Source organism: Gymnoscopelus microlampas, assembly GCF_963454915.1.
Source record: "Gymnoscopelus microlampas genome assembly, chromosome: 18".
Taxonomy (NCBI): Eukaryota; Metazoa; Chordata; class Actinopteri; order Myctophiformes; family Myctophidae; genus Gymnoscopelus; species Gymnoscopelus microlampas.
In genome coordinates, this window is record NC_139955.1 from 38,347,983 (window position 1) to 38,360,701 (window position 12,719).

The 12,719-nt window shown below is 41.2% G+C and overlaps 4 protein-coding genes across 4 annotated transcripts in view; 3 read left to right on the forward strand and 1 right to left on the reverse strand.

The window, feature by feature from the left end:
• The window catches only part of glra4a (glycine receptor, alpha 4a), an 84,770-nt gene that overhangs the window by 40,064 nt on the left and 31,987 nt on the right, over positions 1-12,719 (reverse strand). The window lies entirely within an intron of this gene.
• Positions 2,341-3,393, forward strand: LOC311033436 (chemerin-like receptor 1; the record flags this gene model as incomplete). Its single annotated transcript, XM_084040947.1, has 1 exon — positions 2,341-3,393. The coding sequence occupies one exon, from the start codon at positions 2,341-2,343 to the stop codon at positions 3,391-3,393; it is 1,053 nt and encodes a 350-aa protein (XP_083897073.1).
• On the forward strand, positions 6,076-7,128 carry LOC311033437 (chemerin-like receptor 1; the record flags this gene model as incomplete). The annotated part of the gene is made up of 1 exon (XM_084040948.1): positions 6,076-7,128. The coding sequence occupies one exon, from the start codon at positions 6,076-6,078 to the stop codon at positions 7,126-7,128; it is 1,053 nt and encodes a 350-aa protein (XP_083897074.1).
• On the forward strand, positions 9,785-10,837 carry LOC311033438 (chemerin-like receptor 1; the record flags this gene model as incomplete). Its single annotated transcript, XM_084040949.1, has 1 exon — positions 9,785-10,837. The coding sequence occupies one exon, from the start codon at positions 9,785-9,787 to the stop codon at positions 10,835-10,837; it is 1,053 nt and encodes a 350-aa protein (XP_083897075.1).

Genomic DNA, 12,719 nt, shown 5'->3' on the forward strand with positions numbered 1-12,719 from the left:
TCCTTTATCTAAATAACAACAAAATGATGGAACTTATGCAAAATATAAGATTTCACCCACTTCTTCACCCAACATGTAATCCAGTGATCAGACAATAAAGTTAAGCTTCTTGACTCAGGTTTCAGTTTGCAATTGTACAGTCATAAAACGCATTTTACATTTGTGTGTTTTGGCCATTGGATTTGTATTTAACAGAACTATGGCCCTATGGGAAGATGTTAAAGATGTTTTGGAGGTAAGCCATATTGACCAATTATATGCTTACAAACATTGAGACATCATGGTTTAAATGAAACCATTCTAATAGCAACTATACAACAAATACAAGGTTCAAATGAAACAATCTAATAGTAACTACATTAAATACAAGGTTAAAAATGAGACCATTCTAATAGTAACTATACAGTAAATACAAGGTTCAAATGAAAGTTGTGCTCTGAGTTCTATCTATGTTTTCATTTTGTGATAAAAGAAAGAGGCTTGTTTTAAAATGTGTTTTTAAATGTATAAGACAACATTCTGAGTGTCAACAGGCTACTAAACAGTGAAGTATAGGCTGCAGGCTGTGGTTTCTGTGCAAAAAGGAAACCTGTGTGAAGGATGTACAAGTGTGCAAGCATTCATTTGTGTGTGTGTGTGTGTGTGTGTGTGTGTGTGTGTGTGTGTGTGTGTGTGTGTGTGTGTGTGTGTGTGTGTGTGTGTGTGTGTGTGTGTGTGTGTGTGTGTGTGTGTGTGTGTGTGTGTGTGTGTGTGTGTGTGTGTGTGTGTGTGTGTGTGTGAGAGAGACATCCCCACAATAATAGAGTTTGAGAAATAGACATTGTGAGGATACTTTCCTTGGTCCTCAAAAGAGGAAGTATTCAAAAGTACATGCTTTGAAAAATACTTAAAGTACAAGTATAAGTAGAAGTACGTTTCTTAATTTTTATATCAACAAATTGCTGTAATGTTTTCACAATTAATTTATAGGACCTTGTAACTCTTGTTTCAGAGAAGTACTGTAACTCTCTGAAACCACCTGCACTGCATGCACTGATGTGCTTGCTTGTAGAACCACTACATTATACAAAGCCTGCAGAAACACCTATAAAAACATAGAAATGACTGATGAGGAACTAGAACTAAATACTTTCACTCCTATACACCTATACAAGATGTACTGTAACAAAGAGGCAAGCGGAGGTGGAAGCCAGAAACACAGCTAGTGTGAGAGCAGAAGTTATGCCAATTGCATTTTAGGGAAGAAAAATAAATTGCCAACCTTTAAGGCAAAACCGCACCAATGCAACTAGTCGCAACTCCTTGCAACAAAACAAGTGCAAGTGGTTGCAAGTAGTTGCATGTTGCAAGGAGTTGAATGGCGAATCATTGGTGTGGATGTGGAGTGGGCTTAAAAGTACTCAGTACTTTTCAGCCTTCCTACAAATGTACTCGAGGATAAGGATAATTCCTTTTAACAGGTCGTTCATGAAAGTCCTTGTACTCCTAAGTCCTAAGTACTCAAGTACATTTACTCCGTTACTGTCCACCACTGACCCTAAAACAGGAAATGATGAAAAAAAGTTAGCAGAGAACATCCTGAGGGCTGGGCCTGTATACTTGTATAGGTGCTATAAGTTGCTCTGAGCTCCTCAGTGTTCACCGACTACAGAACAAGACACTGCTCTTACACTGACACTGACGTCTCTTCAACACTTAAACAGGTATCTTTGCTTTTACTTTATTATATACACCAGTGGTCTCAACCTTTTCAGGCCGTGACCCCCCAAAAAAAACATATTTGAACTGGGGACCCCCCCACCCTGATAAGCACTTGCAATTGTAGGAGTAGAGGCGTTACATTTCCGGTTCCACAGATGACATTTTTGAAAATAGCAGATCTACAAGCTCACAACGACTCACTTTGCGAAGCATTGTGAGCTTATAGATCTGTTTTTCCCCCCATTTTTTTTGCCTCTTTCTTGACAATTTAGCCAAGGGTTGACCAGTGTTTATAGTATAGTTGGGTGATTACTTGATGCAGTAATGGTCTTTTTCTTTTCTTTCTTTTTGAGGTATTAAAAAAAATCTTAAAAGTCCTTAAATTCTCACTTCACTGTCATCTGCGGTCCCCCCCCCAAAAAAAATAAAATAAAAATAAAATCATGTGGGGCTTTTTAATTAATATATATATATATATGAAACATTTTAACAATACAGATCTTGTATGTGGGTCCCTGGCACCAAATCATTTCAGTATAATAATACAAGGCCTAAACAAAGCATTAACCTAATTTTGTTATTTAAAGCTTTAGGAGGATTGAGATTATGACCACAACTGCTGTTTATCACAATAAAGAGATGGATCTGTCTGGTGGAAACGGCTCTTTCTCGGAGGACAATGTGGAGTATGGATATAAAAAATCCCTCAAGAGCGTGTACCTAGTAATTTTCAGCCTGGTTTTTGTGCTCGGCGTGTTGGGGAACGGCGTTGTCATCTGGGTGACGGGCTTCAAAATTAAGAAAACCGTCAACACCATTTGGTACCTCAACCTCGCTGTGGCCGACTTCCTGTTTACAGCGTTCCTGCCCATGACCATCACACGAGTAGCTCTGGACCGCCACTGGCCTTTTGGCAAAGTCATGTGCAAAGTGGACGGTACTGTTGTCTACATGAACTTGTATGCTAGCGTCTACATCCTGGTGGTCATCAGTGTTGACAGATGTGTATGTGTGGTGTGTCCAGTGTGGGCCCAGAACCATCGCAGTGTCAGAAAGGCATCTTGGGTGAGTCTGGCTGTCTGGGTGCTGGGCTTGGCTCTTAGCTCCCCTTACTTCATCTTAAGGGACACACATCCTTCAGGCCATGATGACGGCATCATCAGGTGCTCCACCAAATATGCACCATCCGGTGACTACAGTAAACACAAAGCGAAGCAGTTGTGGGGATTTCAATCTGGGGTCATGATCATCACTCGCTTCCTCGTGGGATTCGTGGTCCCTTTCACCGTCATCGTCTCCTGCTATTCTGTCATCATCTACCGGCTCAGGAATAATCGCTCACTGGCCGGCCAATCAAGTCGCTCCTTCAAAATCATAGCAACTGTTATCACTGCATTTTTCCTATGCTGGTTGCCCATAAACATCATGTATCTGATTATTCTGGTGACAGAGTACAGTGAAACACTGTATCATGCGCTCACCATCGGGATCCACATAGCTGCCGGCCTGGCATGTCTCGACAGCTGCCTGAACCCGCTGTTGTACGTGTTCATGGGTCAGGATTTCAAGGATGTATTCCGCAGCTCTATCCTGAAGGTGCTGGAGAAAGCCTTCACTGAAGAGCTGCCTATGTCTCAGACTGAAACCTACTGTATGTCTCAGTCTGAGACATGTACTTTGAATGTACTTTAATATGTGAATGTTTTTTCTTCTCATATCCAAAATAATGTTAAAGTAAAAAAACACAGTATTGTTCAGCTCTCTGCTCTTTGACATGTATATTATTTTTTGAGTTTCTTCTCTCCCTGTGCTCCCCACTTTCGTTGCGTCTCCTTTATCTAAATAACAACAAAATGATGGAACTTATGCAAAATATAAGATTTCACCCACTTCTTCACCCAACATGTAAACCAGTGATCAGACAATAAAGTTAAGCTTCTTGACTCAGGTTTCAGTTTGCAATTGTACAGTCATAAAACGCATTTTACATTTGTGTGTTTTGGCCATTGGATTTGTATTTAACAGAACTATGGCCCTATGGGAAGATGTTAAAGATGTTTTGGAGGTAAGCCATATTGACCAATTATGTGCTTACAAACATTGAGACATCATGGTTTAAATGAAACCATTCTAATAGCAACTATACAACAAATACAAGGTTCAAATGAAACAATCTAATAGTAACTACATTAAATACAAGGTTAAAAATGAGACCATTCTAATAGTAACTATACAATAAATACAAGGTTCAAATGAAAGTTGTGCTCTGAGTTATATCTATGTTTTCATTTTGTGATAAAAGAAAGAGGCTTGTTTTAAAATGTGTTTTTAAATGTATAAGACAACATTCTGAGTGTCAACAGGCTACTAAACAGTGAAGTCTAGGCTGCAGGGGTTACATGTCGCCTTTCCGACATGTCGCCTTTCCGACATGTCGCCTTTCCGACGTTAACGAACCCTATACCTAACCCTAACCGCACGCGGATGCCACTTGTCGGAGTGGTGAGATGTCGGAATGGAAGGCGGTTACAGGCTGCAGGCTGTGGTTTCTGTGCAAAAAGGAAACCTGTGTGAAGGATGTACAAGTGTGCAAGCATTCATTTTTGTGTGTGTGTGTGTGTGTGTGTGTGTGTGTGTGTGTGTGTGTGTGTGTGTGTGTGTGTGTGTGTGTGTGTGTGTGTGTGTGTGTGTGTGTGTGTGTGTGTGTGTGTGTGTGTGTGTGTGTGTGTGTGTGTGTGTGTGTGTGTGTGTGTGTGTGTGTGTGTGTGTGTGTGTGTGTGTGCGTGCGTGCGTGCGTGCGTGCGTGAGACATCCCCACAAGTATAATAGAGTTTGAGAAATAGACATTGTGAGGATACTTTCCTTGGTCCTCATAAGAGGAAGTATTCAAAAGTACATGCTTTGAAAAATACTTAAAGTACAAGTATAAGTAGAAGTACATTTCTTAATTTTTATATCAACAAATTGCTGTAATGTTTTCACAATTAATTTATAGGACCTTGTAACTCTTGTTTCAGAGTCGTACTGTAACTCTCTGAAACCACCTGCACTGCATGCACTGATGTGCTTGCTTGTAGAACCACTACGTTATACAAAGCCTGCAGAAACACCTATAAAAACATAGAAATGACTGATGAGGAACTAGAACTAAATACTTTCACTCCTATACACCTATACAAGATGTACTGTAACAAAGAGGCAAGCGGAGGTGGAAGCCAGAAACACAGCTAGTGTGAGAGCAGAAGTTATGCCAATTGCATTTTAAGGAAGAAAAATAAATTGCCAACCTTTAAGGCAAAACCGCACCAATGCAACTAGTCGCAACTCCTTGCAACAAAACAAGTGCAAGTGGTTGCAAGTAGTTGCATGTTGCAAGGAGTTGAATGGCGAATCATTGGTGTGGATGTGGAGTGGGCTTAAAAGCACTCAGTACTTTTCAGCCTTCCTACAAATGTACTCGAGGATAAGGATAATTCCTTTTAACAGGTCGTTCATGAAAGTCCTTGTACTCCTAAGTCCTAAGTCCTAAGTACTCAAGTACATTTACTCCGTTACTGTCCACCACTGACCCTAAAACAGGAAATGATGAAAAAAAGTTAGCAGAGAACATCCTGAGGGCTGGGCCTGTATACTTGTATAGGTGCTATAAGTTGCTCTGAGCTCCTCAGTGTTCACCGACTACAGAACAAGACACTGCTCTTACACTGACACTGACACTGACGTCTCTTCAACACTTAAACAGGTATCTTTGCTTTTACTTTATTATATAGACCAGTGGTCTCAACCTTTTCAGGCCGTGACCCCCCAAAAAAATCATATTTGAACTGGGGACCCCCCCACCCTGATATGCACTTGCAATTGTAGGAGTAGAGGCGTTACATTTCCGGTTCCACAGATAACATTTTTGAAAATAGCAGATCTACAAGCTCACAACGACTCACTTTGCGAAGCATTGTGAGCTTATAGATCTGTTTTTCCCCCCATTTTTTTTGCCTCTTTCTTGACAATTTAGCCAAGGTTTGACCAGTGTTTATAGTATAGTTGGGTGATTACTTGATGCAGTCATGGTCTTTTTCTTTTCTTTCTTTTTGAGGTATTAAAAAAGATCTTAAAAGTCCTTAAATTCTCACTTCACTGTCATCTGCGGTCCCCCCCCCAAAAAATAAAAATAAAATCATGTGGGGCTTTTTAATTAATATATATATATATATATGAAACATTTTAACAATACAGATCTTGTATGTGGGTCCCTGGCACCAAATAATTTCAGTATAATAATACAAGGCCTAAACAAAGCATTAACCTAATTTTGTTATTTAAAGTTTTAGGAGGATTGAGATTATGACCACAACTGCTGTTTATCACAATAAAGAGATGGATCTGTCTAGTGGAAACGTCTCTTTCTCGGAAAACAATGTGGAGTATGGATACAAAAAATCCCTCAAGAGCGTGTACCTAGTCATTTTCAGCCTGGTTTTTGTGCTCGGCGTGTTGGGGAACGGCATTGTCATCTGGGTGACGGGCTTCAAAATTAAGAAAACCATCAACACCATTTGGTACCTCAACCTCGCTGTGGCCGACTTCCTGTTTACAGCGTTCCTGCCCCTGACCATCACACGAGTAGCTCTGGACCGCCACTGGCCTTTTGGCAAATTCATGTGCAAAGTGGACGGTGCTGTTGTCTACATGACCATGTATGCCAGCGTCTACATCCTGGTGGTCATCAGTGTTGACAGATGTGTGTGTGTGGTGTGTCCAGTGTGGGCCCAGAACCACCGCAGTGTCAGAAAGGCATCTTGGGTGAGTCTGGCTGTCTGGGTGCTGGGCTTGGCTCTCAGCTCCCCTTACTTCATCTTTAGGGACACACATCCTTCAGGACATGATGACGGCATCATCAGGTGCTCCACCAACTATGCACCATCCGGTGACTACAGTATACACAAAGCGAAGCAGTTGTGGGGATTTCAATCTGGGGTCATGATCATGACTCGCTTCCTCGTGGGATTCGTGGTCCCTTTCACCGTCATCGTCTCCTGCTATTCTGTCATCATCTACCGGCTCAGGAAAAATCGCTCACTGGCCGGCCAATCAAGTCGCTCCTTCAAAATCATAGCAACTGTTATCACTGCATTTTTCCTGTGCTGGTTGCCCATAAACATCATGTATCTGATTATTCTGGTGACAGAGTACAGTGAAACACTGTATCATGCGCTCACCATCGGGATCCACATAGCTGCCGGCCTGGCATGTCTCAACAGCTGCCTGAACCCGCTGTTGTACGTGTTCATGGGTCAGGATTTCAAGGATGTATTTCGCAGCTCTATCCTGAAGGTGCTGGAGAAAGCCTTCACTGAAGAGCTGCCTATGTCTCAGACTGAAACCTACTGTATGTCTCAGTCTGAGACATGTACTTTGAATGTACTTTAATATGTGAATGGTTTTTCTTCTCAGTACGTTCTCCAAGATTGAAACGATGATAAAAAAATATCCAAAATAATGTTAAAGTAAAAAAACACAGTATTGTTCAGAGGTTCTCTTTGACATGTATATTCTTTTTTGAGTTTCTTCTCTCCCTGTGCTCCCCACTTTCGTTGCGTCTCCTTTATCTAAATAACAACAAAATGATGGAACTTATGCAAAATATAAGATTTCACCCACTTCTTCACCCAACATGTAATCCAGTGATCAGACAATAAAGTTAAGCTTCTTGACTCAGGTTTCAGTTTGTAATTGTACAGTCATAAAACGCATTTTACATTTGTGTGTTTTGGCCATTGGATTTGTATTTAACAGAACTATGGCCCTATGGGAAGATGTTAAAGATGTTTTGGAGGTAAGCCATATTGACCAATTATGTGCTTACAAACATTGAGACATCATGGTTTAAATGAAACCATTCTAATAGCAACTATACAACAAATACAAGGTTCAAATGAAACAATCTAATAGTAACTACATTAAATACAAGGTTAAAAATGAGACCATTCTAATAGTAACTATACAATAAATACAAGGTTCAAATGAAAGTTGTGCTCTGAGTTCTATCTATGTTTTTATTTTGTGATAAAAGAAAGAGGCTTGTTTTAAAATGTGTTTTTAAATGTATAAGACAACATTCTGAGTGTCAACAGGCTACTAAACAGTGAAGTCTAGGCTGCAGGGGTTACATGTCGCCTTTCCGACATGTCGCCTTTCCGACGTTAACGAACCCTATACCTAACCCTAACCCTAACCGCACGCGGATGCCACTTGTCGGAGTGGTGAGATGTCGGAATGGAAGGCGGTTACAGGCTGCAGGCTGTGGTTTCTGTGCAAAAAGGAAACCTGTTTGAAGGATGTACAAGTGTGCAAGCAAGCATTCATTTGTGTGTGTGTGTGTGTGTGTGTGTGTGTGTGTGTGTGTGTGTGTGTGTGTGTGTGTGTGTGTGTGTGTGTGTGTGTGTGTGTGTGTGTGTGTGTGTGTGTGTGTGTGTGTGTGTGTGTGTGTGTGTGTGTGTGTGTGTGTGTGTGACATCCCCACAAGTATAATAGAGTTTTAGAAATAGACATTGTGAGGATACTTTCCTTGGTCCTCATAAGAGGAAGTATTCAAAAGTACATGCTTTGAAAAATACTTAAAGTACAAGTATAAGTAGAAGTACATTTCTTAATTTTTATATCAACAAATTGCTGTAATGTTTTCTCAATTAATTTATAGGACCTTGTAACTCTTGTTTCAGAGAAGTACTGTAACTCTCTGAAACCACCTGCACTGCATGCACTGATGTGCTTGCTTGTAGAACCACTACGTTATACAAAGCCTGCAGAAACACCTATAAAAACATAGAAATGACTGATGAGGAACTAGAACTAAATACTTTCACTCCTATACACCTATACAAGATGTACTGTAACAAAGAGGCAAGCGGAGGTGGAAGCCAGAAACACAGCTAGTGTGAGAGCAGAAGTTATGCCAATTGCATTTTAAGGAAGAAAAAGAAATTGCCAACCTTTAAGGCAAAACCGCACCAATGCAACTAGTCGCAACTCCTTGCAACAAAACAAGTGCAAGTGGTTGCAAGTAGTTGCATGTTGCAAGGAGTTGAATGGCGAATCATTGGTGTGGATGTGGAGTGGGCTTAAAAGTACTCAGTACTTTTCAGCCTTCCTACAAATGTACTAGTGTAGGATAAGGATAATTCCTTTTAACAGGTCGTTCATGAAAGTCCTTGTACTCCTAAGTCCTAAATCCTAAGTACTCAAGTACATTTACTCCGTTACTGTCCACCACTGACCCTAAAACAGGAAATGATGAAAAAAAGTTAGCAGAGAACATCCTGAGGGCTGGGCCTGTATACTTGTATAGGTGCTATAAGTTGCTCTGAGCTCCTCAGTGTTCACCGACTACAGAACAAGACACTGCTCTTACACTGACACTGACACTGACGTCTCTTCAACACTTAAACAGGTATCTTTGCTTTTACTTTATTATATAGACCAGTGGTCTCAACCTTTTCAGGCCGTGACCCCCCAAAAAAACATATTTGAACTGGGGACCCCCCCACCCTGATATGCACTTGCAATTGTAGGAGTAGAGGCGTTACATTTCCGGTTCCACAGATAACATTTTTGAAAATAGCAGATCTACAAGCTCACAACGACTCACTTTGCGAAGCATTGTGAGCTTATAGATCTGTTTTCCCCCCCATTTTTTTTGCCTCTTTCTTGACAATTTAGCCAAGGTTTGACCAGTGTTTATAGTATAGTTGGGTGATTACTTGATGCAGTCATGGTCTTTTTCTTTTCTTTCTTTTTGAGGTATTAAAAAAGATCTTAAAAGTCCTTAAATTCTCACTTCACTGTCATCTGCGGTCCCCCCCCCCCCCCCAAAAAAATAAAAATAAAATCATGTGGGGCTTTTTAATTAATATATATATATATATGAAACATTTTAACAATACAGATCTTGTAAGTGGGTCCCTGGCACCAAATAATTTCAGTATAATAATACAAGGCCTAAACAAAGCATTAACCTAATTTTGTTATTTAAAGTTTTAGGAGGATTGAGATTATGACCACAACTGCTGTTTATCACAATAAAGAGATGGATCTGTCTAGTGGAAACGGCTCTTTCTCGGAAAACAATGTGGAGTATGGATACAAAAAATCCCTCAAGAGCGTGTACCTAGTCATTTTCAGCCTGGTTTTTGTGCTCGGCGTGTTGGGGAACGGCGTTGTCATCTGGGTGACGGGCTTCAAAATTAAGAAAACCGTCAACACCATTTGGTACCTCCACCTAGCTGTGGCCGACTTCCTGTTTACAGCGTTCCTGCCCCTGACCATCACACGAGTAGCTCTGGACCGCCACTGGCCTTTTGGCAAATTCATGTGCAAAATGGACGGTACTGTTGTCTACATGACCATGTATGCCAGCGTCTACATCCTGGTGGTCATCAGTGTTGACAGATGTGTACGTGTGGTGTGTCCAGTGTGGGCCCAGAACCACCGCAGTGTCAGAAAGGCATCTTGGGTGAGTCTGGCCGTCTGGGTGCTGGGCTTGGCTCTTAGCTCCCCTTACTTCATCTTTAGGGACACACATCCTTCAGGCCATGATGACGGCATCATCAGGTGCTCCACCAAATATGCACCATCCGGTGACTACAGTATACACAAAGCGAAGCAGTTGTGGGGATTTCAATCTGGGGTCATGATCATCACTCGCTTCCTCGTGGGATTCGTGGTCCCTTTCACCGTCATCGTCTCCTGCTATTCTGTCATCATCTACCGGCTCAGGAAAAATCGCTCACTGGCCGGCCAATCAAGTCGCTCCTTCAAAATCATAGCAACTGTTATCACTGCATTTTTCCTATGCTGGTTGCCCATAAACATCATGTATCTGATTATTCTGGTGACACAGTACAGTGAAACACTGTATCATGCGCTCACCATCGGGATCCACATAGCTGCCGGCCTGGCACTTCTCAACAGCTGCCTGAACCCGCTGTTGTACGTGTTCATGGGTCAGGATTTCAAGGATGTATTCCGCAGCTCTATCCTGAAGGTGCTGGAGAAAGCCTTCACTGAAGAGCTGCCTATGTCTCAGACTGAAACCTACTGTATGTCTCAGTCTGAGACATGTACTTTGAATGTACTTTAATATGTGAATGGTTTTTCTTCTCAGTACGTTCTCCAAGATTGAAACGATGATAAAAAATATCCAAAATAATGTTAAAGTAAAAAAACACAGTATTTGCGAACGCGGAAGGAGGCGCCTCCGCCCAAGTGGAGCATACTATGAAACTCTGCTCGGCTTGTGTCTCTGTCTGTCTGTCTGTGTGTGTGCAGTATGTGTGCACTGCCTGCACTGCCTGTGTGCAACCAACAGAGTGTGCCAGAGTGCAGTCAAAACACACACACACACACACACACACACACACACACACACACACACACACAGTCCGTAAATACACAATATTTTCGAGCTGCGTTCGCTTCCAGCGTTCGCGCGTCTTACTTGTGTTCAGAGGTTCTCTTTGACATGTATATTATTTTTTGAGTTTCTTCTCTCCCTGTGCTCCCCACTTTCGTTGCGTCTCTTTTATCTAAATAACAACAAAATGATGGAACTTATGCAAACTATAAGATTTCACCCACTTCTTCACCCAACATGTAATCCAGTGATCAGACAATAAAGTTAAGCTTCTTGACTCAGGTTTCAGTTTGCAATTGTACAGTCATAAAACGCATTTTACATGTGTGTGTTTTGGCCATTGGATTTGTATTTAACAGAACTATGGCCCTATGGGAAGATGTTAAAGATGTTTTGGAGGTAAGCCATATTGACCAATTATGTGCTTACAAACATTGAGACATCATGGTTTAAATGAAACCATTCTAATAGCAACTATACAACAAATACAAGGTTCAAATGAAACAATCTAATAGTAGCTACATTAAATACAAGGTTAAAAATGAGACCATTCTAATAGTAACTATACAATAAATACAAGGTTCAAATGAAAGTTGTGCTCTGAGTTCTATCTATGTTTTCATTTTGTGATAAAAGAAAGAGGCTTGTTTTAAAATGTGTTTTTAAATGTATAAGACAACATTCTGAGTGTCAACAGGCTACTAAACAGTGAAGTCTAGGCTGCAGGGGTTACATGTCGCCTTTCCGACATGTCGCCTTTCCGACGTTAACGAACCCTATACCTAACCCTAACCCTAACCGCACGCGGATGCCACTTGTCGGAGTGGTGAGATGTCGGAATGGAAGGCGGTTACAGGCTGCAGGCTGTGGTTTCTGTGCAAAAAGGAAACCTGTGTGAAGGATGTACAAGTGTGCAAGCATTCATTTGCGTGTGTGTGTGTGTGTGTGTGTGTGTGTGTGTGTGTGTGTGTGTGTGTGTGTGTGTGTGTGTGTGTGTGTGTGTGTGTGTGTGTGTGTGTGTGTGTGTGTGTGTGTGTGTGTGTGTGTGTGTGTGTGTGTGAGACATCCCCACAAGTATAATAGAGTTTGAGAAATAGACATTGTGAGGACTTTCCTTGGTCCTCATAAGAGGAAGTATTCAAAAGTACATGCTTTGAAAAATACTTAAAGTACAAGTATAAGTAGAAGTACATTTCTTAATTTTTATATCAACAAATTGCTGTAATGTTTTCACAATGAATTTATAGGACCTTGTAACTCTTGTTTCAGAGAAGTACTGTAACTCTCTGAAACCACCTGCACTGCATGCACTGATGTGCTTGCTTGTAGAACCACTACGTTATACAAAGCCTGCAGAAACACCTATAAAAACATAGAAATGACTGATGAGGAACTAGAACTAAATACTTTCACTCCTATACACCTATACAAGATGTACTGTAACAAAGAGGCAAGCGGAGGTGGAAGCCAGAAACACAGCTAGTGTGAGAGCAGAAGTTATGCCAATTGCATTTTAAGGAAGAAAAAGAAATTGCCAACCTTTAAGGCAAAACCGCACCAATGCAACTAGTCGCAACTCCTTGCAACAAAACAAGTGCAAGTGGTTGCA